The following is a 25,131-nucleotide window of genomic DNA, read 5'->3' as shown; positions in this document are numbered from 1 at the left end:
GACCACCTCTGGTTAAACATTACCATGACCTCTCTGGGGACAGCGTTAACCTTTGCTGGATACTGAATTCCCTGAAAAACACTGGTTACATTTTGGTTTTGCTGTCAGGGTGAGAATCTGTCACCAGCTTTCAAGACAAAAGATGTGCTAGAGAGGGTTTTAAGTAGGTGTGTGCATTATAGTGGGTGATTTATCTGCTTAGTATAGACCATTCACGTGGTCACTTAACTGCTAGTTCATTTAGGCTTTTGTTAAATGCATTAATTGGAGGAGTGAATGTCCTTGATTTATTATATTGGATTAGACAGGCAAACCTTGAGACAGTCCTGTCTTTATTTCTCGATTACAGTTATACAATTACAATTGCAGATTTATTCCTGCAAAAATGTTTCCTTTCAACACAAACTCTTCTCCCAATAAGCAGAAAACTGTGTTTTTGCAGAACTGCAAAACAAGGCTTGGTGAGAGAAATCTTTTCTACCTGGAGACTTGATCCATGTGTCAGAAAGTGGTTCTCAATGCCAAGGGTGGGAAGTTGGATGGTCCAAGTGCCTTGAAAAAGGTGTGTTGCAAAACAAGTAAGAAATAAGTGCTGCCTTGAAAGTCCTTGGGTTTCGGTTCCCTTTTGAAGGTAAAGCAGTACATGCAAGGTTGAAAAATGTCAGAGCAGTCACCTATATCAGCAAGAAATTGGAAACCAGTGGTGATAAGATATTCAAAGAAGCATGGAGGGTACTGTCCTGGGCATAATGTAGTATATCTGACCCAACAGCCTGGTTCACTGGCAGTTTCAGTTGCGAGGTGGGACTAGCTAAACAGAGAACAGATTTTTCTGTGAGAACGAGACCTTCATTTGAATTCTTCAGTGAAGCTTGGCAAGTGTTATGGGTGTCAGTGTTTCTCCTGGCTGCTTCTGCAGAAAACAAGAGATGGTTCCTAGAGGTTCGAGTGTGGAGCTTGGACGGGCCCTTCTGGAGTTTCCCTCAGTAGATGTTTCTTTTACAAGATACCCAGAGTTCCTGTAGGTCCGTGAAAATCTTCCCTTTTTTATTTAGCTCTGTTTGAGAGGCTCCAGGGCCTTGGAGGAACAGACTGGGTCAGTGTGGTTCTCCTTCTCTTCCTATATAAAAGTGTGCAAGGTAAAATAAGGTATTTGAAGCTTGAAGGTCAATCCAAGCAACACCATGGAGCTGACCGTGCTCCTCACTACAGTACTACAGTACAGCCCCTCTAGGTCTGGTCTGTATTTGGGCTCCTGAGGTAAAACCAAAGAAAGAATGGTTCCTCAAAGGGCTAATGTTAAACTATTAGTACTGGGAAATGTAGATTTTTTTTTTCTTTTGAGGGCTGTGGATAATCTTTGTTAGGGTTTTCTTAGCTGCAGCATGATTTAATCAACGGCTGTGGCATTTTTGGAAATCATCTACAGCTTTGCACTCCAGGTCAGCCAGGCTGTTGCACCAGGTCAAATGAAAGTCTGTCTCTTCACTTTTTGAAACTGCCTAAATGTAAGCAAAAGGTCCCTGCAACCTTGTCAAGGATAAAAATCCAGCCTGTGTGTACCTGTGGAGGCACGATTCTAACCACTTTAGTAGTAACCTGAAGCTGGTTGTCTTGAAATTTTCCTGTTTTGTCCAGTAGTGACTGATTGCTCAGTTCATATTTTTCCAGACAAGGTGTTCGTAGGTGGTTCAGAGTAGAACAGGCAGTCTGATTGAGTCTCACTTGCTCTTGTACTCTCCTAATTTTAATTAGGTTTGCAAAAAAGGAAGGATTTCAAGAAGCAAATAGAGGACAAAATGGCATTGAAGCATTCCCCCTCCTTTTTTTTTCCTTCATGGTTTAGGTGAAAGGGTTTCAAAAAGTAATTCCTGTGTATCATTCCCTATTGTTCTTGCAGACCTATGGAAGATGTGTCCTACTTTCATGATCTGCCCACTGGTCGTGTGAGTTACAGAAGTATAAGATGCTCCCCTGCAGCTAAGTGCTGCTCCCAGGTAGACAGCGATGAGCTCTGCTGATGTCAGACTAGTGAATTTATTTCTCTCTTATTTTTTTTTTTATTTCTCTTTCCCTTTTCTCCCATCTTGCCTCGATCCTTTTATCTAAGCCTTCTGATTCCTTACTGCTGAGCCTTGGGACAGTGGGATCTCTAGGAGGCAAGGGTTAATGTTGTTTGTTTGCAGGAGGAGGGTGGGGAGTGCTGCAGCGAGCCTGAGATGAAAGGTACCACCGGGAAGTGGTTTTCTTGGCTGGGGAAGGTAGAAATGCTTTTAGCCTTGTGACCCAGTTGACTGGCTTTGAGTTCCATGCTGCTGCAAGGTAGCAAGCCCAAGGGCAAGGGCTTATCCTGTGGTTTTGGTGTGGAAGAGTTTCCCAGGAGTTAGTGTATAATTTTCACTCGAAGGCTCGTCTCCATTGTTCACACTAAAGCTCGTCTCCATTGTTCACACAAAAGCTCCTCATAACAGCTCTTGTCCGAAGTTTCCTCACAGTGCCTGGCCAGTGCTGCTCAGTTCTGCAGGCCCTTGGTTGGAAACATACAACTTGAAACATACAACTTGCATGATTTGAAGTTTCTCTCCCAGTAAGAGTAATTATTTTTGTCTAAGCTAAGTACCGTGCAATGTCACATACTCCTCTTCCTTTGGGTTGAGGCATCATTTTTCTCCCTGGGACTCTGCAAAATTGTAGTACTCAATGTGTTTGCACTGCACAGCTTTTGGTGTGAACAAAAAAAAAAAAAAGGGTGATACATCGCCTAAAACACCAAATCAGGTTTTTTTTGGAAGTACAGGAATTTAACTTGGATGGACTTTTGATTTGACTGTTTTCAGGCCTGGCTGTAGCTCTCCCACCCTGTACTGGAACAGGCATTTCAAAGTGGATAGCATCTCTGCTGCCTAATGCCTCACTGTACGAGCGTGGTTTTGGTGGAGATTTTGCTTCCTCCAGGTTATACTACCAACAAGCTTTGGACCACTTGGTCCTTCTAGTGTTGATTTGGCCTTGCTGGAGATACCTTGGCCAGATACAGAGGTGCGTGATGCTCACCTGGCTGAATGTAGGGGAAGGTTTGTAGTCACAGTTAACAGGAAACAGTGGAGACTGTAAAAAACCAAGCATGAAAGCAGGAGTGGGTGTTTGGATATCTTGAGAGATGGTTTTCCTTTGGCGGGATGAGGGGGTGGGGAATACACCAGGCAGAAGAAGGTTCAGAGATTGAGAGATAAACTTTCCAGAACAGCACCTGCAGTAATTTGGGGCACTGTAGCTCAGACTGGTGTAGAAGAGCTGGTACCATGGTGCTGTGTGTTGGCTCCCTGCAGTTCTTTGGGGTCCTTTGTGGAACTGGTTTTCACAAATATGGGAAGGAAATTGAACCACTCTTTTGGGTAATACAATAACTCGTCCTGATATGATGGTTTTGTATGTTATGGGTGCTTAGTAGCCTTGTGTTTATTTTACAGCACAGGGATGCAGACAGCTGGAGGCCAAAATATGTAAAGGTGTTAGAATCCAGGTCTTTCTGCAAAATACCCAAACTTGTGTTAGGTTCTGTGGGGGACAAACTCACTTAGTGATGGAGGGGGTAATAATTCTAAAGCATGTCTTCAAAATGAGGATGATTTTGGAAACCTAAATGAAGTTCATTATTGGATTGTTATAAAAATGTGAAACAGTTGGCAATAGAAACAAATCTTTTGGGTGGTTTGCAGCTTTCTGGAGCTATGTCTGCATTGTTCAGCAATGCTGGGCAAAAGCAGTGGCTCTGTGGAGAGAAGCAGCTGGTGCCATAGACCTGGGAGCTTTCCAGAGGTTGTACACTGTCCCAGATTTGATCCAGTCCTGTGGTTTGAGAGTTTGGTGCTGAGCATGGGTTCAAAGGGGTGCTCCTGGAGCTGGTCTCCTTTCATTGGAGAGGAATCCAGCTGAAGTTTGCTGAGCCTGCTCTGTTATGTGAATTACAATGCACTGAGTGAAGCCTAATGCAATTTGTCCCAAAAGCACTCTGGATTTGAACTGAAATGTTTAAGGCACCATTGTAGCCTGTCATTGCAGTCAGACTCCAGTTGCTCTTTACGTGTGAATATTCCAGAATATGAGCTGGTTTAAATGACACCTTTGTTCTTAGTGAACTCTTAAACTTCCCTTGTTTATATTTTAATTGCTTTTAAAAAAATTCCTAAATGGTAGAAGAGCTGTTTCTATTTGTGGTGTGCTGGTTTCCAAGCCATACAGGGTACAGAGATGAGTTTTCTGAATTCTTTCCAATAACAAAATTTCTTCCTCACTTTTTCTTTGCTAGTGTAATGGTTCTTCTCTGAGATCTTCGATATCGTAATATGTGCTTACATTTCAGAAAGAATCACTTTCATGGAAAGTTAAATAAATAAATATTATAATCAGTGAAGCATCATAAATAACTTTTATGTCTAAATCAAGCTATTAAAAGCTTTTTTATTTTTAAGTAGATAGGGGAATAAAATAGCTGCATAGTTCATAAAGTGGTATACTATTACTGCCTGCTGTGCCCATGAATTATGCCAGCTTTTTACACTTGGGAAGTAAAAAGCGGATTAGAACTGTGATCAATGTATTATCCTATATTTCTTATTGTGCATTATATTTCCTTTCTGAGAACCTTTGTAGACTAAATGGCTACTAATGACATAATTACAATTGTTTGTCACCACCATAATGTGTGATTTCCTATCTCATCATGAAGATGTAAGTTAGATAAAGGAGGAGTTTTGGCAGGAAGACAAAGTGCAGTGATTTATTAAAGACCAGATGTGGTTGTTAAAAGCTTTTCTACAGAAGGCTCAATTGAGTGATGTGAAATAAGAACGAAAGCTCTGAACACCACAGTCAGTGGTTCTTGGTGTGAGTGACACAGTTGCTCAGAGAGGCATGACAAATTAGCGGCGTGTTTTATTGTTGTGTACAAATTTATGTTTGAATTTAAACAGCATAAAAAGTTCAAAATTGCTCGTGCTAATAAAGTGGATATTTAAAGGAAATAATTATGCTGAAATGGAGTGGATAACTTGAAAAGCTCAAATTCTATGAAAACAGCTCAAGATCATGTTAAGCCAAAGGATCTCAGGTCTTAGAAGAGGGTTTGCTGAGGCAATTGACAACAGCAAAAACAAGTGTGCTGGAATATTAATTTTTTTTATGCAGGCAGAATATCGGTGTAAATCAGCCTAACTCCATCAGAGTCAAGCTGGGGAGTGGGTTGCCTGTATCCCCCCACAGAGGCTGGTCTTCACACATCCTTCCAGCACAGGTGGAGGTTATGGAGGCAGTGGAGAATGCACAGAGCGGCTGCTGAGCGTGGCCCTAGCATCGTGTGCTGGCTGTGGGGAAGTGAGGGGCAAAGCCTAAGAAAGGGCAATTAAGGAGGAAATAATTTGTTCTGTGGCTCTGAACTTTTGCACTGAGCAGCTTGGCTGTGTTTGCTGAGGAGCTGTGGCCAGCCCCTCTCCCATGGGAACGCTGTTACAATGCTTTTCCCGGTCCTTACGCAGCGCCGTCTCTTGGCTTTTTTCATGTTCATGTCTTGTTGTGCAGTTGTGTGGCTCTGGCTGCTTCCCCCCACCACCTCTCAGTGCAGACCTCCCACCACCACATCCTCCTCAGGACCTCGTGCTTGCCAGAGCATTTTCCAACTGCTCACACTGTTGTGTTGGGCCATGTGCTGCCCATGGTCAGTTGTCTGTGCCAGCTGCTGATGTGTTTTCAGGCATGACTGGTTTTGGTTTATCATCAGCTGAAATTGCAATGTGCATCTATTTATGTAAAGCTGATAATTATTGGTAGCTATTGATATTAATATTTGTGAAGTGATCAGTAGTGAAGGGAGAATTTTGAAGAGAGCATAGAGCCATGGAATGGTTTGGGTTGGAAGGGACCTTAAAGATCATCCACTTCCCAAACCCTGCTATGGGCAGTGAAACATTCCACTAGACCAGGTTACTCAGAGCCCCATCCGCATCCTTCGTTGTCTTTTGTTGCTCTCAGCTGTTACTCTGATCTAAACTTGCAAAAGTCAAGATGTTCAGTCGGGGAGATGGAATGATAGCTTCAATACCTCTTTTGCCCTTGTATATTTTAGGGGTCTTTACACTTCACTTTGTCTTTTTGTGTCTTGCTTAGACATGTCTTGTGTCTTGCTTGACGTGGCAGGTGGCTGATAGATGGTGGGGAGGGAGCAAGAGAAATGTTCAGAGAAACAGCTTCTGATAAGCATCTGAAATTCTTATATACGTGCCTTGTGGTCTGGGAATTCTGCTGAAATGTCATGAAACTGGTTTTATTTGAAGAGTCCGCTGCTGCTGCTGTAGGTTAGGCACTTTCCTGGTTTTGCAGCTTACTGTAATACTGGTTTTCACTGAAGCACAGGAAGTTTGAAAAGAATATTAAAATAGAATAAAGTATACTGTAGCCTTTTAATGACTTTCTCATCAGATTTCAACTTAAGATTTTTCTTAATATTTTTTAATCATTATTTTATCTGAACTGGTAAGCCCATCCCCTTTTATGAATAGAGTTTAAGCTAACTTTGAATTTCCTGTCTTCCTGTTTAATCCAGACCTTTATCATTGCTAGCAGGCTAGGAAAAATACTATTGTCTCAGAGTCTGGGATAACCACAAGTCCGGTTTGGACACATTCAGTCTAATGACTTTATAGAAGCATTTTTCAAATGAATTTTTGTTTTCTGCTGTCCTTTGTGTTTGGGTTATTTTTCCCTGCTCCCAACACAATTAGAATGTTGTTGCCTTTCAAATGAAATGCCTTTTATTTTTTTTTTTTACCTCGTCCTCTTTTAAGTCCTTCTTGCTGTTCTCTCCGATAGAAATAAATCTTATTGCTACAAACATCACAGATTCATTGTCAAAACTTCATACTTGGCATTTTAGTGATAGAAATCAAGTTGAAATACCAGTTCTGGATTGTTTTGCACTGTTGAGCAATGGCAGGCAGACTGGCTAGTGTGGAGAAGTCCAAGAGACTACAGCTAATATTTCTTCATTACCTGTGTGACTTTTGCCTCCTTGACTTTGGTTATGCTCAGGTTCATGGGCAGCCAATGACTGAGGTCAAGGCAGTGTTGTGTAAGATCTTTGGTGGCTTTTTGTGTTCCCATGGGTGTCCTGGGTGTTGCAGAAGCACAGTCAGCTGGAGACTCCTTGGGCCTAGGATTCAAAGGGGCAGGGGGTCAAAGGATGAGTAACACAGGAGGAGGTTACTGGGCGGGACAAAGGGAACTGGGCATTTTGGTGTCTCCAGCAGGACCTTCCTAATGGAACAGAAATGCTCCCTCTTGTATAGTGCCCTGTGTTATCTCTGCAGTGGGTGAATGTGTCCAGGTGAGATATCCCAGACCTGCAGGACAAACTTCAAATCTCAACAAGTTCATGAGTGCTGTTAAAAAAAAAAAAAAAAAAGAAAGAAAATGGCTGCTGCCACTGTTATAGAACATTTCATTTACCTTCCTTATTTCACCTAATGTGAGATGGTAAGAAAATGCTGCAAGTGGGGCTGTCACAGCTGCAAACAGAGCAAGGCAGACAACACCTAAATATTTCATCCTGAATAATAGCCATGAACAATTAATAAGGTTGGGTGAAAGATTTTTGGGCAAAATTTCCCTGGGAACAGTTGTCTGTAACATTCTCAAGCTTGTTTTTCCTTGTTTTGGTGTCCACTTCTGTGAATCTGGTAACATGCTTTGTGTGAGGAGCTTCTCAGCAGCACTGAAGTGATTCTGTATAATTTGTATTCACTGTTAATTTTAGTAACTGCGCTGAGATTTGAATTACGCTAATCAACTTTTCTTGTAATTTGTATAATTTACATACTGTACACACACTGCAAATGCAGGACTCTGGTGCAAAACAAAGTTTAATTAGTATAACACAGCTACATCAGCTTTCCAAGTGATTGATTTCTGAGCGTGGAAGAGATCTGTACCACAGATTAGAGCACTAAAATGTCCAGTGTTAGTGTAGGGCCCCAATGGGATGAGTAGAACCAGCACAGTTATTGTAGCCAGCCCTGTTCATCCTTCACTTGACCCGCCTTCCCCAAATATTTGGCTTGTGCACAGGGAATCACTGAGAACTTCATGGATGTCTTGGTCTGTCTGGTTGCTTCTGTAGCTTCCCATTGATAGGAGGGGTTGGACAATGTTCACCACCTGCCCTGCTTCTCCTGTCCCATCTCCACTTGTGTACCCCAACTTACAGATATTTCTGTTGCTCTGTGGAAATGATTTCCCTTCTGAAGGACTGGTGATTGTTGATATTTAGTCACCTGACTCTGAAAAGTGTATTGATTTGCAGACAGAATTGCAAATTTGATCAGTTTTTAACATTCTGTTTCTTTTATTGGTGATTCCTGCCTTAAAACTCCAGATTACTTGCTTTGTACTTGTGGTTTTACTTAGATTTAAGTGTGTTTTTTGATTAATTTATGGAGAGACCTCAGCAACAAAATGAAGAGGAGACCCTGGTTACATAAAGGCAACAAAACTGTTCACAAAATTTCGACAGATCTAGGAAAAAAAAAATTGGGCTAAGAACAAAATAATTTTGCCTTTCTTGCTTGAATGGGCTTCAGTTCTTGGATGGACAGCATCTGCAACAAATGAGAATCTGGTGAACTTTACATGAATACTTTTTCTTTTAAAAAAGAGTATTGATCTTTTAGAACAAAATGGTTTTGTTTTGGTTTTTTTTTAAAGTTTTTAGGTAAATTAACAAGTGTGAAACTGGTGAGAAAACAATAAACCTGAGAAAATGCTTGAGCTGGTGTGAGGATCACTGTCAGTCCAAACCACATGTGGCTCTTGGACTCACATTTTGACAATTTGTTTGCTGCAACTCCAAAGTCCCATCTCTGTGCTTGCTTTAATTTTTGCAGTATTTGTCCAGTTGAGCTCCATGGCAGGATCTCCCGGTGTAAAGCCCAGCCTGCTCATAAACTTCTGCACACCTGGGGCTTTATTTCATGTCTGATCAGGCACTGTGGGTCTTCTCCTCTCACTGTGTTGGTTCTGACTTGGGAGCTGTATTCTCTCATCCTTTCAGGGCTGTTAATCGCAGGGAAAGGTTTTAATGTTGATTTTTGTCGGCATTACCTTAAAACCATTGTTACCTAATTAGCATCCGCCATACATTTGTATATGACATTGGATGGGCAAGTGTAAATGCAATGGACTTTGAACATTTTATGAGGTGCTGCTGTGAAACTACTTCACTCATCATTACTTAAAAGCTAGAGATTTGGCCTTAGGTATTACATCATGTGAAAACCAGTAGACAAAAATGGTGATCAATTTTTTATTATAATAAAGTTTTAATATGAGGCATTTTTAGATATGTGTCATGAATATATGAGTCATGTATTTCACACCAAACTAAACCCATTATGATGATATTTCTACTTCAAGGGGTTTTCAGTATTTAAATACTAAATTTAATTCTATGGTTAAAAAATGATTCATATTCAAATCTATTTTTATGCTTTATAATTAAATAAGAAAATATTGCTTGTACCTACACTTTTACTATTCTGGGTTGTATTATAATTATTTCTTTAATTTGACCCATAAAAACAGTCCATTTCTTCATTAGTAAATTACAAGGATATCGCAACAGAAAAATGAGTTTTGAAGGTGTCTTACCATATCTAATGGGAATTTCAGTTTGGGATTTTCTCATTTCTTTCATTTGTTCCTTTTGTAAAACATGAAGATACTTTCTAGGTAAATTAATCCCTTCAAAGGAGCAAAATAACTTCCTTTTCGGAAAGGGTTATTAGAGACTTATTCTTTATAATCTTAAATACCACTTGTGTTAGGCTGAACAATGAAGGAAAAAATTACACTAGTTTAAAAAAAAAAGAGAAAAAAATTATTACCAACCAAAGCCAAGTATATTACAATTATGTGATCATGGAAAAGTGAGCTTTCTATTGGGAAAAACGTGATCTAGATTCCCATGAAATTTCTAAGTTTAAGTATTTTTGTAAATTAGGTTGTTCCTAGTTAAACAGGTGGCTTTAAAGGCTGGTTTCACTGTTGTTTTAATCATAGTTTAGTTACCATGGAGAAATATGCAAGTTAGCATTTATACACAGAAGTGAAATTTATGCTGCATAGATAATAGCCTAAATTTAGCATGACTTAAGTTTACCACTTCCTTAAGAAAAAAGATATACATGTTTTATTATTATACTATCACACAACCAAGAAGTAATTTCTTTAAAATATTATAAGATTTAAAATTCAAATTTTGTTGTCCTGAAATAAACACTTTTTTTTTTTTTTTTTTTTTTTTGAGCTCCAGCTTGAATTTATTTCTCCCCTTTGATTTTTTGGTTGATTTCTCAAGTCTGAGTTTTAGACAAGTTCAGTGAATGGTGTGGAGCTGGTTTTTATCTGTGCAACTGGCGTGTGGCAGTTGAGCGAGAGACTTCGCAGGAGGGAAATCTGTGTTATAAAATTTATTGAGGCATTTCAGCTGTTTGACCCAGAGTTTATCAGAATGGAGATTTCTGTTACTGAACTAAAACAATGCTGGGAGAGGGCAGAAAGTGGTGAGAAATCATAACATTGTGTTTTAGAGAATAGAGCTTGTCCCGGCTTAGCCAAGCCTCATGAGCAAGTGGAGATGCTGAGTGTCTTTGGCTGACCTGGAGAGCTTGTTTCTCTCACCCAGATGCCCTTTCCTAATTTAACATGGTTTTTTTTCTATTTTTTTTTTAGCTTGTTTTTAAGTTTAACAGTCCTGTCTGTAGGACCTCGCGGCAGAGCTAAGTTTTCAAGGACAAATGTTGTAAGAGTAGCATGATCCAACAGGAGGTCCCCCAGCACACCGAGTGCAGCAGATCCCTTTCAACACCAGCTGTTCTCACAGATATAGATTGCTGCAGTGAAATTTTCTTAATATAATTCAGGAAGCTCTAGAGAATTCTCCAAAACAACTGTGCCAACAAGGAAAATGTTGAATTTTTCATCAGCTGCCCAACGCTGAGAGTTAGTGGGCAATCCGTTCATTCATGACCAGATGTTCAGTGTAGTAACACTCTGCAGTTAACTTGAACCTTGTGGCCTGTTTTCCGGCGGCTGCAAGGACATCGGCAGCAGCCTGGCACGGGAGGATTGTGGCCTGAGAAGGTGCAAGATCCGCCTGCGTGTCTGTGGCTGCCTGGTTCTCCACCAGTGACCAGACAAGGTAGGGAGTGATGGAGGAGGGAGAGGCTTGCAGCATCAATCATCGCAGGGGCCTGGCGAGAAGCATCTTTATTTTGCAGCTCTGCTATCAGAGGAGGGCTGACCAATTTTTATCTTTCCATCTTCGAAAGGAAAGATTATCTTTTTCAGTCTGTGTGCAGGGTGGGGTTAATGCTTAATGTTGTGTGTCATAACTTTGGTTTCTTACCCTTTTTTTTTGTGGCAAAATGATCAGAAGACAGGTGACTGGGAACTTCACACAGCTGTGTGGGTGCATTGAGGTGGGTAAGGTCAGGGTGGTGGTAACTCCACCTCAGCCCCATCTTAAGCTCAGCTGAAGGAAGAGAGTTGACTCCTGAGTAGACTCGGCCGCTCACTCAATCTCATGGTTTCTTTCATAAAGATGCATTTATGCCTTATGCCATTTCAGTGTGTTGTGTTAGGCACTAGTACACAGAAAAAAATAGTATTGAGTAGGAGTTCTGGAATAAACGGTGTGATTTTCTACTTTGAAAAGGATTCTTCCTTTAAATGATTAACTGTGTTTGATTCTGGGTATGCCAGCTGGCTAGAAGAGGGAAGGCAGGATTTGATAATGTTTAGTTTTTTCTTAGATGTTACAAGAATCTTAATTCCTTCCTTCATTGTATTTCAAAATAATATAACTATTGATTTCAAAGTGGAACCGTCGATGAAACTGCTATTATCTCATGCTGTCACAATAGCCGCACTTTCTCAGGTTCCTTTGATGAGCAAGGGGAAAAATCCCTTTTCTTTAAATGCAGTAGTTTGGGCTTTTAACTTCCAGGCATGCTCTCGAGGAGGGAAAAATCTCTCCTAGGCATGTTTTTGAGAACGACAGCCCTTCTACCACAGCGTGCAGCAGACGGGGGGGCAGTAGCTGGACTTGCCCCGAGGAAGCAGCTGTTGCCCAGCTCCACTGGAGCTGCCCGCCCGCCTTGCGTAACGGTAGCGTGACTGTGGCCAGCCAGGACAGGACACCCGTCCAACTGTCATCTGTGCTCGAGCAGGGCCCTCCCAGTAATGATGTTTGCTTTGGCTCGCCTTTCTGGCTCTAATTTGTCAAGTTGCACTGAAACCCTCCCTCTGCATTTCCTGCTCAGGGAGAGGAACCTTGTTGCATATTGTGTTCAGCCCTGGAAATTCATCTTTATTGTGCTCATGAAGTTGAGCTTGACCTGTCCTCTGAAAGGGCAGGGGAAAGTTTTGCAAACAAGTTTGCCCACTTAGAAACAGCAGCAAAAAATGCCCTAAACCATAAACTGGAGGAGTAAAATGAGGGTAAATAAAAATAAAAGTTAATTTCTCTCTTGGTTTTGGTTTTTTTTTGGTTTTTTGTTTTTTTTAAGGAAGGATGAGGGAATAATAGCCTTGTTTTCATTGATGAGAACTTGCTGATAGAAAAATGAGAACAAGTTTACAGTAGCTTTGACATTAGTTACCTTTATTCAGCATGCTCCAGCTGCATTGAGCCCTCAGGAAGCCTTCACCATGCACACAGTTTGTTCTTGGGTGTGAAAGCAAACAGTATTTGAGTTGGCAGTAACTTCCCTTTTAGAGAAGTTTGCTGCCTCGGCAAGAAACCGCAGCATGAGCATTCTGCTGTTGAATGTTTCCACTGGCAGGATGGCCTTTTTCCACATTTCCTTGGTTTAAGGAAACAGATTTTGAACTTTTTTTTTTTTTTTTAAGACAAAATGCCAACATTTAACAGCTGGAGTTAGCATATAATTTATGGGTTTCACTTTCATGCTCTTTCAGTATATAAAAATTAAAAATCTGCAATTATTCTGAAGTTATGCGAGTTATTGCAGAAAAGTGATTAAAAAGTTGAACCTCTGTTATGAGGATTTCAAGAAAGTCATTGTTATCTAAACAGTTATTTTTAATTACTCTCTTTAATGACTTGTAATTGTAATAATTTTCTTCTGTTATTACACTTACCATATACGTGATATTTAAGGAAGTCTTTTGTTTCCCCCCTTTGATTAACAAGGAGGAGTTTGTGCAGTTGAAGCACTTTATATATTTAGTTTTTTAATTATTCTTGCATGAGAGCTTGTTAGTCTTCCCTGTCCTATGAGAGTCTTCCCACTGTGGCAGCTCCTTTTGGAATATTGATGCAGGTAGAGCAGGCAGAGGCTTCCAAGCTGCACCTTGCCAAGTTGCTACTTGCTAGCAAGAAGGGCTCTTAAATCTGGCACTAAAGATATCCAGACGTTGAATGGACCCCGATTCACCTCCGTTTGCTCCCTTTTGGGATGGCCTCATCTTCCAAAACTTGGTGCACGCTGCTCAAACTTTGAAATGCCTCGTATTGGCTAGAAACTTCAGATCCCAAACTCAGCAGCTAGAATTAGAAACAGATTAGATGCAGGAAATTAATGCAGCCAGCCAGTAAATTATGGAGCAACAGCCGCTGTAAGTGTGGTGGTATTTGTGTTCTGTCAGTGCAGGGATGCTCGTTGTGTTTTGCTGAGCATCACTCAGTTCACATCTGTATAAACACTGGGAACACAGCACAGATCTTTAAAAAGCAAATCAGCCCAAAGAAAGCTTTGCTGAAGGAGTTTCCCTGGTTTTGCAAGCTGGAAAAGAAGGGAGGGGGAAGGAGAGGAGAGGCTGGAAAGTAAATATATTATGTACAATGCTGTTCATATTAAAATCACTTAATTTGTATTTTAGATTTAGGGGAAAAAACATGTTGTAATGATGAACAGCAGTGTTTGAGAAATGTATATTTTTTTATTTTCCCAGACAGTGGCTATTTGTCATTTTTATCTCTGCGGCTTGTAGACTTGATTGGATTTATTATGTATGCTGCATGTTTATGGCGCTTTTATTGTATGCTGTTAATTTGTTGTAACTGCTGCCACTTTCTTGCCAAGGACCCCTTGAAAGCAAGTATGTGTCAACAGTTACCTTCCAGTTTAATAACCTTGAGCTATTTCTCAAGTTTGGTTGTTCTGTGTTCATGGGGAGCTTTTGACTCTGTTGTAGCTGAAGAAAGTTGCTGGAACACAGGCTCAGTCCTGCAGCACATGTGTTTGAAGGTAGAGCACTGTTTTTCTTTTTTTTTCTTTTTTTTTTTTTTCTTTTTTTTTATTTTGAGAGGGTTTATCTGTATTTTAAACTAAAAACCCAACACTAGTCTATGGATACCGTTACTTTAGTTTATGGCAAAGAAAGTAAAAGAAAAAAATCTCAAGCTTCTTTTAAGTAAGCAGGTCAATCAGCTTTTAAAATCAAATATAAAATGTCTTTTAAATATGATGCTAATAGTGAAAAATGAGATAATACCTTTTTATGTTTTTGAAGTCCAGAAACATTGATAAATTATCCAAACAGGATTAGTGTGTAGTTATTGGTAAAAAAACTGAATGTATTTATATGATAAGGATTAAACAAGATGAGACTTCATTTTTTGGAAAGATGCAAAGATATAAATAATCCTAAGAAAAATAATGTGCTGTGGATATATATTTAAGGCACAACTGGAGGTAGAATTAAAACGGTGGATTAAAGGTGTTTTGTGGTAAAATAATGGCTGGAGTTGATACATTCCATTTTCATTCTGTTTAATTTATTTGAGTTTATTGCCTGCTGATGAATCTCGCTGATGATGCCGATTCCATGAGGTCAGCTATGTTATTAACTTCCTTGATAACGAGGTGGAAGTGTGCTCTGGAGAAGGAGCAAGGGTCCTTCAAATGGATGGGAACTGCTGGGGTTTTTTTTTACTGTGAGGGTGTGGATCTCCAGCCCATGACAGAGAGTGATGGGTGATATGTAACCCTCAAGAAGGGGTGCTCTTGGGGGGACGCAGGAGATCCTTCTGGCTTTGAGAGTGCTTTCTTTGAAGCATTGTACTTTGGTGGAATCAGGATTGCGAGACGGCTGAATTTTAACATCTGTAAAATAAGTCACATGGGAAGGCAGCACAGTTGTAGTGTGTGTGGCCACAGCGTCTCTTCAAACCTGCAGATTGTATCTTGTCCTGCAAGAGCCCTGCATCAAAATCCTCCTTCCTGGAAAGGTCATGCAAGTTTTGCTTTGGCATTGATAAAACCTGTCTGTTTTCACTCTTCATGTCTGAAGGCTGATTTGCTCAATGGTGCCTTACAAGGCAAGCTCAGAGTTCGTTCAACTTGTCTCACTGGTATGAACTGGGTCCTGTGAGCTCTGCCCCTGTTTTGTCTCAGATTATTACATTCCCCTCCCGTTCCACCTTGTTCATCACCATGTGCATATTTCATATTGTAATGGTTGCCCATATGCGTGCCTGGAAATAGCACCTGCTTTTTCTAGAGTCTCAGTACTACCTAGGGAGACACCTGATTTGTAATCCTGGTTATATTAAAAGTCGATGTAATACTGGTGGGCCATAGAGTGCAGATTCAGAAAGAGAAAAACCCCTCACTGAGTGATTTGATATGCATTAAAACAATCCCATATTGATAATATCTGCATTTGCACTGGTGTGCACGTGTGCACACATGCCCTCTGTCTTACTTTTGAGTTCTCTGCACTCACATATGAAGGATGGAATTCCACCCATGACAATGTAAAAAACAGACTTTTTTTCCTCCTTTCTTGCTTTTTTTTTTTCTTTTTTTTTTTTTTTTTTGTGTCACATTTCCTTTATGCAATAGTTGTGAGTTCATTAATGACAAGCACTCGAGTTGGGCACTATTCACTCTGTGTTCTGCATTTATCATATGGCAGAGATCCTTTGGTGTGCTCTGATGAACCAGCATGCAGACAGAAGCACAAAGCATTGACTAAACAGATTAACAGGAATAGTTTATTTAAAGAGGGGATGTTCCTGGTGGGATGAGAGGATATGAATCTGCTCAGCTTCAGCATGTGGGGCTGTAACGTCTCCCTCTCTGCCCCCTCTGCCAGAAAAGTTGAGGCTGACTTTGTTCTTTGCTGGTTTGTGTTGCAGCAGAAAAACATACTTACAAAATGCTGTGATTGATTCCCCAATTCAGTTATATTTTATGTGTAGGTAACTTGTTACATACCTGGCTTATTCCACTTTTAGTTCCGTGATTTATGTGGGCGGGAAGGTACTTTTCGAGTCTTTAGGAATGGACTTGTATAGGGTCTGACCTGGGGCCCGTTGGATGGAGGGAATTGGAGCACCACCTTGCACTTGGTGAGCTGGTGATCAAATTTGTGCAGTCTAAAATGGCTTTTTGCTGTTGGGTTTGTGCTGTGAATCCATGAAGGGATGATTCCCCCTCCTGAGCTCTGTCTGGGCATCCAGGTCCCCTGCTTGGGTGGTAGGCTTCCTGCTCGTGGCAAGCATCTCTCCATTCCCCTGTGCCAGACCCTGCCAGAGACTAATTCTCTGCTCCATTAGATGTTACCCTGCCAAACCCAACCCAGGACAGATAAACTGAGAAAACAGGTCTCATGTGAAACATACAAGTAACAAACATTGTTTGTTTAGTGCTTCCCCACCCTCATGTTTAATTGTATAAATGAAATGTCGCGTCAGTCTGCCTCAGGTGTTGGCATCCTATTCAAATTTCAATTACCACCATTAAAGTATATTTACGCAGTGCACAAATATAGGGAGAACATATTTATAGCAATCTTTTATTGCTGGTTACGTCCTAAAAAATAACACTGAAATGCTGAATCGCTAAGTTTAAGCAACATTTAAGTTGAAGGAAAATTTATTTTCTCACACAGTACAAGTCCTAGATGAAACAAACAGCGACGAATTGTATCACTGCTCAGCTCATGTCTGTGTGACTGCACAGCAGTAATCATATATTGTTACTGGAACCACCTAAATAATTAATTGTAAGAAAACAACATAGTTAAGGCTCAGGAGGGGAGCAAAGGGGAGAGGTGCAATACTGAATTTTCTCACTGCCTGAAAACAACATTTCCAAGGCTCTCTTTAGCTACTGCTAGGAAGAATATAATTGAACAGAGGCTGAAATTATACTTCTGAAAGAATAAGCTTTTCTGTATATCAAACATTTCATACAGTAAAACAATGCTATACCTGATGAATAATTAAAGTACTGAAGAAAAACATCTTTCCATGTGTAACTTAATTATATGTGTGAAGCATTTTTGCCCTTATGAAAAAAATGTAAGGAATGACTTTTGTTTTCATCTCTGTTCATTATATGAGAGGCTCTTTCTGTAAAATATGAAGTGTTGTGGAGCTTTGTGAACTTCTCAGTGGCTTTCTGGGATTGTCCTGCGTGACCCTTAAAGTGTTGGTGATAGATTCAAGTGTGGTGGTGTTTTCAGGCTGGGGTTTTTTTGTCTAAAGCAATGGGTGAAAACATGTAAGAAGAGGAGAGAGTGTAAATGGTAGCACTGCTTCCTTGTGTATACAAAGAAGTGCTTATGAGAAAGAGAATTAAGAGTTCAGTATTTCAATAATGAGAATATTAATTTATAGATTTTTGTGAGTGTATATGTCTTAGATAAAGCTGCAGCCACTCTAAAGTATTCTTTTCTTCCTTACTCCTTTAAGTGAACGTGGTTTGATTTTTTCTAAATATTGCTAAGACAGACACTTTTCCACCTTTCACCTTCAAGCCATTTTGCACCCACTGTCTGACAAACTCGTGATGTTCTTGAGGCTCCTGCACCACCAGTGCAAATGTGTCTGGATCAGAGATATTGACATTATCTCCAGCAACCTGGACTTCAGATTACTCCAAGTGACCAGTGTGATTGTGTTGGGCAATTGTGGGGAGCTCAAGTTCCCCAGCATAGTGATTTTACAGGTGTTCTGCAGTTATTGGGTATTTCTTTCTCTCACAAGAGAAATACCAGCTGGGAAGGCTCTTTTAACTCATCCAATCTCAGCCCTTAGTCGTGCTCCTGTCTCCACTGCTGCTGCACCTGGATGGCTTTCCCTCTCCAAGTAAGAGGTTGGCAGCTGCTCTGTTCAAGACTTTGTAGCCTGTTGAATCATTCAAATGTGTGTCCCCCACAGAAGGCACTCTTTTTCTTTCCTTATTCTTTTTTTTTTCTCCTCAGTGTAGTCAAATGTCTGGTTTTGTTTCTCACCTCCACGTAATAAAATCAAAACTATTAGTAATAGAAGAACCTGTAGAAAGGGGAGGCTTTTCTCCCATCTGCTACTTCGTGCTTGGGTGTGAAAGGAGCCAGGATCATGTTTCTCCTGGCAGTTGTCTCGCTGGCATCCTGGATGTGGGGAGGCAGGGGAAGGTGCATGAGGGCGAGGAGGGACACCCTGAATGTGGCTCAGTCACAGTAATGAAACCCCTGTTGCCATCCATTGTTTTGCTGGGCAGGGAGGTCTGTCTGTTGTCACAAGCTGCACCTAGGAGCTGGGTCACAAGCCATTCAAATATATCCTAAACAAGTATTCTCTTGTGAAATGGGTAAGGAAACTGCTGGAAAAACATCCTTGTGGATTGTTTCTAACCCAGTCTCTGAGGACAATGTATGTCCCAATGTGAGCCTTGTCCCCTGTAGCAGAGGAATGAGATGAAGTGGGTTGCATCTGGTTAATAAATGTTCTCCTAAGGGTTTCTTTGGGGACCTTCTTCCTCTGAAAGTACTTTTCTAAATTTCTGTGAATCAAGGGTGGGAGGAGATTTGATTAGCTTGGGTATTCCTTGGTAGTCATCATGAAAGCCTTCATTTTTGTTTGGGAGGACTGGAGAGTTTTCCTGGTGTATGTAGTGGTTACTGCCATGGAAATACCTCTAGTGCAGAGGCAGAGCTACTTAAAAATACTTTCAGCCAGCAGATCCTTGCTGTGTTTGCAAGGATTCCTTTGGCAATGGAGATGATTTCAGAAAAGAGTATATTTTTTCTTCTTAAAAGGTTACTAAGGATACTGTCCCTAAAATAAGGATAGGAAACTCTTAAATATGGCATCACAGATTGGATACCTTTGCTTCTAAATCACTTGTGTTTGATATGTGGGTGCTTGTGTTGTTTTCTCATTCTTTGTTAGCCTGTCTGTGCAAACAGATGTACATTGTCTTCAGGATTATTTCAAACCATAAACTATTTAAGGCATTCTAAGGTGAAAACCGCAGTATTAGAAATCCAGGCTGGAAGCAGGTGCTAATCCTGCTGCTTGGTAACTCAGGGAAGGTTTGAGTGTAACCAGTGAAGGGTTTTTGTTTAGTTTTGGGCATTTCAGTCAAGAATGTATTTTTATTTTCTATAGACCCAAGTACATGATCTGAATATATTCTGGACTTGGGAGTATTTTTTGCTATTTAATGCTAATAATATTTACAATATTTACTTTGTTCCTGTTAGATTGTCTTTAGCTCTGTAAATGAGTCTTTGACTTCTCCTGTACGTCATTGCACGCTCAGGTGGCTTCATGTAGAGACAAAGTCATCAGAGCATTGAAAATGATTGAAAATTTCTGAGCATCTCAGTGATGCTGTTGGTTTTCATTTTCCAAGAGCAATGCAGCCCTTCATTGCAGGTTGATATACCTGACATGTTAGAGGGGAATTTTTGAAAAGAAAACGGTTTTCAAGGATATTTTATTCTTGAGCTGTAAACAAACGTTGACATCAAAGTCTCAGGCATTTCTAGCTGAGGTGTTAAAGATATCTACATAGTTCTCTGCTGCTCCTGGAAGATGCTGCCAATTTTATTAGTTTTTAAAGTTTTCTGGTCCTGCTATTTGAGCAGGAGCATAGTTGAAGATGAAGGTCAGTCTCTATACTCTTCAGATACCAGAATGTGCACTGTTGAGAGGTTTCCATCCCTTTCTTCTTTTTATGAGCAGAACAGCTTTGCTAAGCAGACACATATTTTAATGATAGCAAACTACATTTACACATTGTACAGTGGTATTTTGCTACATTAATTACCTTGTCAAATGTAATAGGTAATTACCACATTAAATCACCTTCATATGTTACATAGAGGCATAACTTGCTAAATTATTTAAAAAAACAAACAAACAACATCCTGGAAGCCCAAGGGCAACATCACCACAAACCTGTCTCTTTCTCTTTTAAAATAACCCACTGATGTATGTGAAGGCAGGAGCCTCACTAACCTCAGCCAGCATTGGTTTTGGAGTTTGGCAGTGGCTGCTCTGTGTCCCCCAACACCATGCACGTCCCTTCTCTGATTTTAAATAAAATCCTCTGATTTTATCTGGGGTTTTTTTTGTTTGGTGTTTGTTTTTTTTTTTTTTTGTTTTGGTTTTTTTTTTTGTTTGTTTGTTCATAGACTGAAGTTGGTCTTTTCAGTGCATCCATGAACAGAATTGTGCCCAGTCTAGGCTGTACTGAAAGGAGCACTTCTCTCATGTGACCAACTGTGGTACACAGAGGAAGAAAACCAATAAATTTTGGTTATTCTTTCCTATCTGATAGCTACCTAAATGACATTTCTGGTGAATCTCTGCAACAAATGTGTGAAACTAGTTACTGCTTTAATGTGCAGATAGCACGTGCCACAGTGGTACCCACAGGGACCAGGAGCTGAGTGATGCAGATCTTTGTCTTGTCTTACCATAGCAGAAAAGGGATGTGGGGGAAAGGCTGCTTTGAAGTGCAATTGTGAGTAGAGACCAATCTGTAAAGCTCAGTTAGCAGGTTGCTTTGCAGAGAAGTACTATTGCTTTAGATCCTCCTTATTTTGCCTTTTTGGAGGTCTTAGTGTCCTCAAGGGTTTTGGCAGAGGCTGCTTGGTGCACTACGCAGCTCTGGGAAAAATAAAGAGCAGAGGGGCTCTGTCAGGGAGGGGAGATCCTCTTGTATATTGATATTTTGTGTCTTTGTTTAAATATCTGTGCTGTCTTTTGTCCAGTGGTGAAAGAAGGGTGAAAAGAAGTAGCAAATGCTTCTGTTTGTACTTTCATACGCATTACATGCACCTAGAAAAGACTCCAATTACCAGTTTTTGGAAGACTCATTTATTTTGAAAACTGTGTGAATATATTGCTATGTAACTATAACTATCTATCAATCTATCTGTGTATATATATACACACATAACTATATATAACTATTATTCAGCCTTGAGGAGACTGAGGCAAGACTTCATTGTGATCTTCAACATCCTAATGAGGAGAAGCAAAGGGGCAGGTACTGATCTCTTCATTCTTGTGACCAGTAGCAGCACTCAAAGAAATGATGTGAAGCTGTGGGGGAGGTTTAGGTTGGATATCAGGAAAAATGGTTTTCACCCAGAGAGTGGTTGATAACTGGAACAAGTCATAGCATTGAGCCTGTCTGAGTTAAAGCAGCATTTTAACAAAGCTGTCAGGCACATGGTGGGATTCTTGGGGTCTCCTCCACAGGGCCAGGAGTTGGGCTCAATGATTGTGATGGATCAGCATATTCTGTGATTCCAGTAAGGGCTCCTTGGCAGGAACTGAAACTGATTTATGGAGGCACTCTTCAGTCTCAGTGACGTGGCCTCCTGCGAGCTGGAGAGCCTTTGGGGCTGCTGGCCCTCCTTTTTCGTGGTTGCCGTGGTTCCCCAGCTGAAGGATCACTGTCCCTAATGAAATTAGGAGGGCCTGGGCACAGCATTTCTGGTTCCTCCTGGGGCTCTTGTTCCACGTGGATGGTAGTGGAAGCAGAGGGGTGTGTACTTGGACCCCAACCAATGGCACTAGATGAGGTGCTAGGCATCTCATCCACACTGGATCTTGCTTGGTCAGGGGTAAGAGATGAGGAGCTGTCCTCCTGCCCTGTGGCACCACGGGTGTCCCACTGGTGTGGCAGGTGGCGGTCCTCCCTGCAACGCTGCTGCTCAGGGATGTGTGTGTGCTGGGCCCTGGATGTTGCTGTTTCAAACAGCATCTCCAAGCTCTGACAGAACCACGAGTGCAGGGTCTGTTGTATTGCTGAGTTGGCAGAGAAACAGCTCATCCAGTTTGGGAGCTGGAAGCCTCCCACGAAATGCTGGACATCTCCCGCTGTCACCCACTGTTGATGTGCTCTAGGGCAATGGAGGTTGGGAGCATCTGGCTCTCTGTGACCTCTTCTTGCTGGGAAGACTACTGGTGGTGTCACGGGTGGAGTGATGGCATGCTCCTCAAAATCATCATCCGCCCGCAGTGAGTGCAGGATGGAGGTCATCTTCCCCTTGCACAAGGGGCACTGGGTTTTGTTGTCGGCCCACCGCAGGATGCAGGCATAGCAGAAGCGGTGCAGGCACGGCATCACAAAGCTGGGCTCCCTCCAGCTGTCCAGACAGATGGGACAGCGGTCCTCCACCTCTTTGTCCGTGCTGCCCCTGCACTGCAGTGTGCTGGGGGGAACTTGGGATGGTGAGCCACTCCCCCTTGCTGCTTCTGCAGCAGTGCCCTCCATGCTGGGAAAGGGCAAGAGACACAATCGTCACTGACGGGCCCAGGGAGCGGAGGAAGAGACACCCAGCTCTCTCAGGAAGGAAACCCTCCCAGCTCCCCAGGGTGACGTGTCCCTGTCCAGCTCACCTCAGCTGCTGTGAGCGCACCTTCCTCAAGCCCCGGCTGCCCAAACCTGGCATGGCCGGGGAATGTCCTTCAGTGGCTCTGGAGTGAATGACCGAGCGCTGTGACCAACTCTCAGCTCACTGCCAGCTCCAAGGCCTGGCACTCGACACCTCGCGTCCTGCTCGGCTGGAGTCCGTGCGCAGGCTGGCTGGGTCAGCTTCCGTGCCCCAGTATGAACAGTCAGGGCAGGTGACACCACAGTCATCGCTTGGAGGCACCTTGGTTCCTTCCTTGGTGACCCTGGAACCCATCGCTTGGGCTGTTAGCAACACCAGAACCCGTTGCTCGGGGCTGGCATGGCCCTGGGCCGTCCCTGCCATGGCGCTGCCTGGCAGCTCTGTGGGCCCAGCACATGTGTCAGGGGTTGTCCCTGCCCACCCCATCCCCTGTCTTGTGCTCGGCATCGGTGTTTCCCTCCGCCGTGTCTGCCCAGGGCTGTCAGGTTGCTCTGGCTGTGTCAGATGTCTCTGGGTATGCATGGCCAGAGGGTTCACTTGGTAACAGCTCATGGTGCCCTTGGAGCTCTGTTGCTGCAGGCCATCCCTCTGGGCTGCTGCTTCTGCCAGTATCTCTCCCTCTTACACACTTCCCATGCTTTAGTTCTTTTTCTCCATGATATCTCTGCTGGATTTCACAGGATTGGTGATCTCCCATTCCCTTTTCATTGCTTGTTCAGATAAAGCAAGCCTTCTTGCCCTCTCACCTACTGCCACCTTGCAGTTGTACCTTGTGTCCTTCCTCAGGCCGTGAGCCTGCAGTCAGAGCCTGGAAAGATGAGCAGAAGGTTGGAAATGATTGCTGGTTGTTTGGATCAGTGCAGTGAAGCCATTCCTGATTTTGTTTTACCTGGTGGTTTATTCCTAGCCTAAAGCTGGTCTTTTGAGTGAATCCCTGAGCAGATTTGTGCCCAGCCTAGGCCATGCTGAAAGGAGCACTTCTTCTTTGTGATTAACCACAGTACACAGAGGAAGAAAAGTAATAAGTTTTGGATAGCTACCTAAATGGCATTTCTGATAAAGCTCTGCAACAGATACGTGAAACTAGTTTAGTGCTTTACTGTGCAGAGAGCACGTGCCAGTGGTATCCACAGGGACCAGGAGCTGAGTGATGCAGATCCTTGTCTTGCTGCAGCAGCAAAGTGAAGTGAGGGAAAGACTGCTTTGAAGTGCAGTTGTGAGTGAGTGGAGACACACGAAGGGGTGAGGTAGTGGGGACTGAGTGAGAGGACTCTTCCCAAACCACGAGTGTACTTGTATCCTGATTAATTATAGTCCAGACATTGCTTTTAGCAAGCCACACAACTTCACCAGTTTTAAAGACCTGCATAAGTTCTAAGTCTGTTCCCATGTGTTTCATAAAGCTCAGTTAGCAGATTGCTTTGCAGAAAACTTCTAAAACTTTATATCCTCCTCCCTTTGTCTTCTTTGGGACCTGTGGAAGGTTTTTGAGGCAGATTGATGGAGCAAGCTGGCCCCAGAGAGCCCTTGCCCATGGCCCAGGGAGCAAAACTGTAGTGATCCAGCTATCTCTTGTGGAAATCTTGGCAGATCATCAGGATCAGGAAGTTTGTGATCTGAATCTATATCGAGAGCTGCTCCTCATCCGTGAGCCTCTCCTGTCTTTGTGCTCTTGTGAGGAATGGCATCCTTTGTGCCTCACCAACCTCCGAGTCATTCTCAGAGGCAGAGATGGCAGGGAGAGGCAGGAACTGCCTCACTGTTGCTCCTTGCTGCCCAGGTTGGCCTGCTACCCTCACCACAGCTTCTCTCTAACCTTGGGTGAATCCCAGCCATCTGCCCTGAGATTGCAGGGCTGCTGCCACCCCCCAGTGCAGAGCTAGGGGCCAGCAGGAGAGCTCCTGTCTCCATCTCTGGAGCTGTGGGTGAGATTTTTTTTTTTAATTTGGTTGCTTTTAGGTTTTTTTAATTCTTTGGTGGTTGCTACTTCCTCTTGCCCAAGATTTCTTAGCCAGCGCTTAGGGAGAACTTGCCTTAAACAAGAAGTATAACCAAATCCATTGCAAATTAGCAGTTAAACTGACAGAAGGACGTTGGAGTTTTTAGTTGTTGCGTTTTAAAGTTGGCCAAGTCATGCTGTGGATATAAAAGGATTGTTCTTCACACTCTGGCATGCTGGCGAGGAGGCTACTGTGGTGTGTCCACACAAAGTGGCTGAACATGGCATAATTTGGTTTGAAATAAACTTGATGACTTTCTTCTCCTCTGTCTGAATTAATATTGGGGGTTTATAAGAACAGAGAGCAAAATGCATCATGTCCTCATTTTTATGACAGCTGACACATAGAGATGCTGTTGTTTAGGAGAAGGCCACTCACCAATCCATCCCCAGCCATGTGGAAAATGTTAGCGGTGCTGTATCTTGGA

At 42.2% G+C, this 25,131-nt stretch overlaps 2 protein-coding genes across 16 annotated transcripts in view; one reads left to right on the top strand and one right to left on the bottom strand.

Moving 5' to 3' along the window:
* Positions 1-25,131, top strand: part of FOXP1 (forkhead box P1) — a 379,700-nt gene that overhangs the window by 100,725 nt on the left and 253,844 nt on the right. The window lies entirely within an intron of this gene.
* On the bottom strand, positions 1,398-23,678 carry LOC137480858 (E3 ubiquitin-protein ligase Topors-like). 2 transcript variants are annotated; one of them, XM_068202285.1, is made up of 3 exons: positions 22,709-23,678; positions 22,198-22,584; positions 1,398-20,965 (listed from the first exon to the last, which is right to left on the bottom strand). In XM_068202285.1, exons 1-3 carry the CDS (start codon positions 22,759-22,761, stop codon positions 20,956-20,958), a joined length of 450 nt encoding a protein of 149 aa, XP_068058386.1. In that variant the 5' UTR covers positions 22,762-23,678; the 3' UTR covers positions 1,398-20,955. The 2 variants fall into 2 exon arrangements, with proteins under 2 accessions (XP_068058386.1, XP_068058385.1); XM_068202284.1 differs by lacking the exon at positions 1,398-20,965 and having other exon boundaries at positions 21,062-22,584.

The sequence above is a fragment of the Anomalospiza imberbis genome, chromosome 11 (assembly GCF_031753505.1).
Source record: "Anomalospiza imberbis isolate Cuckoo-Finch-1a 21T00152 chromosome 11, ASM3175350v1, whole genome shotgun sequence".
NCBI lineage: Eukaryota > Metazoa > Chordata > Aves > Passeriformes > Viduidae > Anomalospiza > Anomalospiza imberbis.
This window is presented reverse-complemented; position numbering and strand designations above follow the sequence as displayed.